Source organism: Etheostoma cragini, chromosome 2, assembly GCF_013103735.1.
Source record: "Etheostoma cragini isolate CJK2018 chromosome 2, CSU_Ecrag_1.0, whole genome shotgun sequence".
NCBI lineage: Eukaryota > Metazoa > Chordata > Actinopteri > Perciformes > Percidae > Etheostoma > Etheostoma cragini.
Window position 1 is genome coordinate 6924069 of NC_048408.1, and position 5285 is coordinate 6929353.

A 5285-nucleotide genomic window follows, 5' to 3' on the forward strand; every position below is an offset into this window, starting at 1 on the left:
GGTGTCCAGCCCGCACACAGACTCTCTTCTGAATGCTTAGTGCTGCATAAACAACACGCATACATATACATTTTTAGTACATTCCATATGCCTTCTTAAAATAGTTTTCCTTGGCCGAAACTGCTACATCGTGATAACTATTTGGCATCCCCGTCATATACGTAAAGCAAAATACACACACACACACACACACACACGGGTACTATTCTAAACCTGTATCTTCTTAAGACAAAGTGAAATAGCTGCCAAGAGGATGCACCCAATCAGCCACACGTTTTCTTGCATGCGCGCACACACACACACACACACACACACACACACACACACAGAGTAAACAAGCGTGACCTGGTGCCACTGTGGGAGAGCCACCTGTTTCCCTCCACCTCCTCACCCTCTTTGCCATTTCCCCCGCTGTCCTTCCTGCCCCTCCTACTCCTTTCTCCTTTAATCTCGGACTTCCTCTCAGGTTTGGAGGCAGCACAGATGACCTCTGACCTCTGCTCTCTTTCAGGTCCTCCTCAGTCAGGTGCATCGGCTACGCGCTCTGGACCTGCTCGGGTGCTTTCTGGATCTGGGTCCCTGGGCCGTCAGTCTGGTATGTTAACATACTGTGCGTGTTAGAAATGTTTTAAAACAGTGGTCATTTTAAAAGGACTCTCCACAAGACGCCGATTTAATTAGCATGGCATTTGGCACCCTTGACTGACCTCATATAACCGGATCATATTTACACCCAGCAGCAACATTCGCTGAACATTGAAGCCTTTTTAATGGAGTGAAAAGGGACAGCATGTGATCTACTGTTCCACGTCCAGTTTTATATACTTTGAATACAATAAGGTTAAATGTCTCATGTATGTGGCACTTAAAGCAATCAAAAACAAATCTCTTCGGAAGCGATGTGCCTATGACTCTGGATGATCCAATCCACTCCACTGTGAACTTTCAATGCGACCTACAAAATGTGTGGATTTTCCAGAAATGTAATTGTTTAATGCACACACCGAAGAACAGGACTTAGTATCTTCAGGATCACAAATAAGATAGTTTTCCCCTCCATTGTTTTGGTGTGTGGTCTGGGGTTTCAGAGGTGCAAATCTCCGTACCTTTTCACATAAAAATAAAAACAGCATTGCTACATGAATACCCGGAAAGTGAGAAAATGGGTCTTGTCATTTGGACCCTTTTAATGTGAGTGGCACCAAGAAGAACACAACTCCACAGGACAGCCTCAGACTTCTTTCTGACAAAGTCACACATTGTATTCTAAAAAGGATTTAAACTTTCACTAGCAAACCAGTCTGTCTTATAGTAATAGCAAGACATTTTAAAGAAATATGCTAATTAACTGCCTTCCCGAGAGTTTAATAAAAAGAACGATAGCAGTCTGATGTCAGGATTCACCATTTTCCAGGTCTGTCTTTAAACAATAGTCAGGTACCCATATTAATGTTGAAATATTGTTTCCTTGCTGGAATCATTCCCCCTCTTCATACTGGCCATTAACACATCCTTTCTTTTCTTTTTTAAAGATTCCTTTTTGGGGCTTTTCCTTTAATTAAAGTGACAGTGGATAGACATGAAAGGGGGAGAGAGATTGGGGGATGACACACAGCAAAGGGCCGCAGGTCGGGTTAAAACCCGGGCCCCTGCAGGACTCAGCCAATATGGGGCAAACGCTCTTACTGGGGGAACTAGAGGCTGCACCAACAGATCCTTTCTTGATGCACTTTCAATGTACTATAAGTCATGCGGAAGAACATCCACAGTCCTCGTACTTGTGCAAAAATGTACCTGTAGCCAACGTGAGGCTTTAGCTTTCTGACACACACAAATCAAGCAAGTATCCTAATATTCTAGCTGTTGACCCCAAAGGGGTAAGCCAGTCCTGATGAAGCATAGCTCCTTTGGCGCCATTTTGATGCTACCGAGCACTCACCCGCCGGTAGCATTCCATTGACTGCCATTCATTTTGACGTCACTTTGACAGCAAATAACTTTACATCAAAAGCAATCAAAGACTATTTGTCCATTGGTTATTTCTAAAGAAACAACAATGTATAAAATGCACCATTACCTTGGAATTCACGTTATGGCTCCGTAGCTGACGTTTTTGTAAAAATCGGCTAACGATCGTGTCACAACCACACGACTGACTGTCGCACAGCGGAGCAATTACCGAACAGTACAGGACAAGCTCTCAGGCAGTTTGAACTTTTTGAGCTGTTTAGGTTTAATGACTAATGTTAACTAGCATTTTAGTTAGCAATAATTAGCCTGTGCCTGTGTTATTACCTTACGTATACCTATGCTCTCCATCTCTGCAAGATTGGGAATGATTGGGATTTCTGTTGGCACAGCCACCAGAAAACGTACAGCTTTCAGACAGGTTGCCCACGTCACGTCAAGCTCAGTTGGAGGCTGCGCAGTAACACTCAGCCATCAAATAGCCTTCACTGGTTTCTGTTGAAATCAATGGGATCATTTTATCTATTTCAATCTTATCATTTATCACTCAGAAAAAAACATATTTCCTTAAATGTTGAACTATCTTTAGAACTGCGGTGTATTAACTATGATTGGTAGGTCAACTCTCAGCTAGCATGCCGAACAGAGAATAAATTGCTTTGTAATGGAACAGCAAAGCCCCATATTAAAAGGACACTTTTAGCTGCAGCAGACTACTAACCTGGCAAGCCAGAATAATACCAATGATATTAACTTATTATAAACTGAAACAAAGGACATACATTGGGTCTTGCTGGTCAAACTTGGACACACATGCTGCAAGGCTCAGGTCATGACTGCAATAGAAATACTGCTCAATAAACACCAGTGCTCTGTGTGTATGTGTGTATGTGTGTCTTTCTTTCTTTCTTTCTTTCTTTCTTTCTTTCCAGGCCCTGTCTGTGGGGATCTTCCCCTACGTATTAAAGCTGCTCCAGAGCTCAGCCAGAGAGCTGCGGCCGCTGCTGGTTTTCATCTGGGCTAAAATCCTCGCTGTGGACAGTGTAAGTTATGTAAAAAGCTCTCAACTTTCAGATCATGCGGCCTCATCTTTTCTAAGTCACAGATTGGTTGTTGTTATATAAATTCTTTCTGCTGGTCCTAATAACAAACACAAGGATAGAAATAACAAAAACATTTGAGTTTTAGAATCAGATTTTTTGTGTGAATGAGTGCATGATGTTAGGGACCGAAATCTATATCTTGTACTGATCATCGTCATTTTAGACCGCACTTCAAGGCAGCTTCATTTAACAGAGAAAGAGAAAGAAGAGAAATCGAGCAACTGTGCTTTGTTGGTGCAGGAAACAGACTCCATTAAAACCCTTTAAAACCTTCTGGTTGCAGCGATGGAGGCTGGATGGTGTTTTAAGCCCCCAACTTCGCCTTCCAGGCAGCGCTGCAGCCGTTGACTTCAAGGCACCTAACCCTAACCATTACCTAATCCTAGTGCCTACCACGCAGCGCTGTCTGGAGGGCGACGTTGAGGGCTAAACACCGCAATGGAGGCACTGATGCGTTGCTCCAAAAGTTGAATCCGTCTCAACTTTATGACAGCACTGAAGGAAAAACAACAACAAATCTAATTCCTACCCAACAAACAAATACTTCAATATTGTGATCCAGCCCTAATGGCGGAGGAATACAACCACAAGTAATGATTCTAGTTATGTTAAAGTAGCGTCAAGTTATTTTTTGGAACAATGTAAATTATTAAAAATTTAAGCTTTTTAAATAAATTTGCTGGTGTATTGTGTTCTAGGCCTTAGGTAATTCAAAACATCTCTAATGCTCATCAAAATACTTTTTTTATTCCGTGGTGTTGTACTTCTTTCTTTCTTTCTTTTGTGCAAGTACAATGATTATTATTACTCCAAGTCGCTTCTATTTGAATACATTTGCTATTACTTTTGTGATGATATACGTCTTAAATTTCTTTCATAAAGGTCTTAAAAAGTCTTACATTTGACTTGTGGAAACCTGCAGAAACCCTGTACATAGGACATTTTCAAAGAAAACAACCCCTCAACTGTGTGCCATGGTATGGAGGCACTGCCATGGGAGAAACAGACAAATGCTCCCTATAACAGGACTGCTGTCAATGCTGTGTGACTAGAAAGTGACCTGAAGCAACATCTATAATGAAGTAAACCTTTTTTCCTCTTTGTATGTGTGTGTGTCTCTCTCTATCTGTCTCTGCAGTCATGTCAAGCTGACCTGGTGAAGGACAACGGACACAAGTACTTCCTGTCGGTGTTGGCCGACAGTTACATGCCAGTGAGTGTCTGCCAGTTCCATTTGTGAAGAAAGTGACAGTGGGATGATTTTTTAAAGTATAATAGAAAGGGATATATGTTTTTCCTCTCCTTTTGATATTGAGGCTAAGCTTATTATTTTACTGAACGAAGTTGAAGAGTTCACTAGAAAAGTGTCCGACTATAGTATGAAAGTAGATATTTTGACAAAAGATAAGATCTCACTGTTCTTTCTCTTTGTTACAGGCTGAGCATCGAACCATGGCTGTCTTCATATTGGCTGTCATTGTCAACAGCTACAACACAGGACAGGTGTGTTTGTGTGTGTGTGTGTGTGTGTGTGTGTGTGTGTGTGTGTGTGTGTGTGTGTTGTTTACATGTGTATATCCGCAGTGCTGTGTGTTTGCTTGCCAGGAGCCCCACCGGAGAATGAACCAAATTTTTCATGCACCTCCCTCACCAGAGCCTCGGCAGGTTCTTTTGGGGCCAGCCGTCACTTTGAGAGATTGCTATGTATCGCCCATTGTGTGTTTCTGGGAGATATTGGTTATGTGACAGTTTTGTCAACAACAACCACCTCTATAATCTCCGTCTCCGTCCCAGCCCCCTCCATGGTGACACTTTATCACCGCAAGTGTCACCTCGGCCTGTTCCTGGCCTCCGGTGTTCAATCCCAGAAGTATTTTGTGCCGGATGCTGATCAAACGTCCAGGGGTGCGATGCTGGGATGATGTAGCTTGTCATTTTGTGGAGTACACACAAACACAAACACACACACACACATGCACACATGCACTTCCACAAAGAAATATTCCACCATCACTACCTTTTGCTCCTTTTTGTCTACACTCTCCTGCTCTCTGCAGTTATTTTTCTGTCTAGTTGCAAATGTCATTTGACATATTGTTTCTTTATTACCTGACAGTACTTTCTCTCTCACTTTCTCCCCCCCTCCCCCCCTCTCTCACTCTCTCTCTCTCGCTTTCCCTACATAGTATAAATGTGACAAAAAAGCTACAGTGG

General features: G+C 42.5%; 2 protein-coding genes across 5 annotated transcripts in view; one reads left to right on the forward strand and one right to left on the reverse strand.

Moving 5' to 3' along the window:
* LOC117956277 (excitatory amino acid transporter 3-like) overlaps window positions 1-5285 on the reverse strand; it is a 381877-nt gene that overhangs the window by 234946 nt on the left and 141646 nt on the right. The gene's annotated exons all lie outside the window — the stretch shown is intronic.
* rptor (regulatory associated protein of MTOR, complex 1) overlaps window positions 1-5285 on the forward strand; it is a 184551-nt gene that overhangs the window by 112901 nt on the left and 66365 nt on the right. For all 4 annotated transcript variants that reach the window (XM_034891052.1, XM_034891060.1, XM_034891069.1 and 1 more), the window contains exons 13-16: window positions 512-595; window positions 2901-3011; window positions 4210-4284; window positions 4509-4574. In XM_034891052.1, coding sequence (XP_034746943.1) covers window positions 512-595; window positions 2901-3011; window positions 4210-4284; window positions 4509-4574 — 336 coding nt within the window. The remainder of the gene's footprint in view (window positions 1-511; window positions 596-2900; window positions 3012-4209; window positions 4285-4508; window positions 4575-5285) is intronic.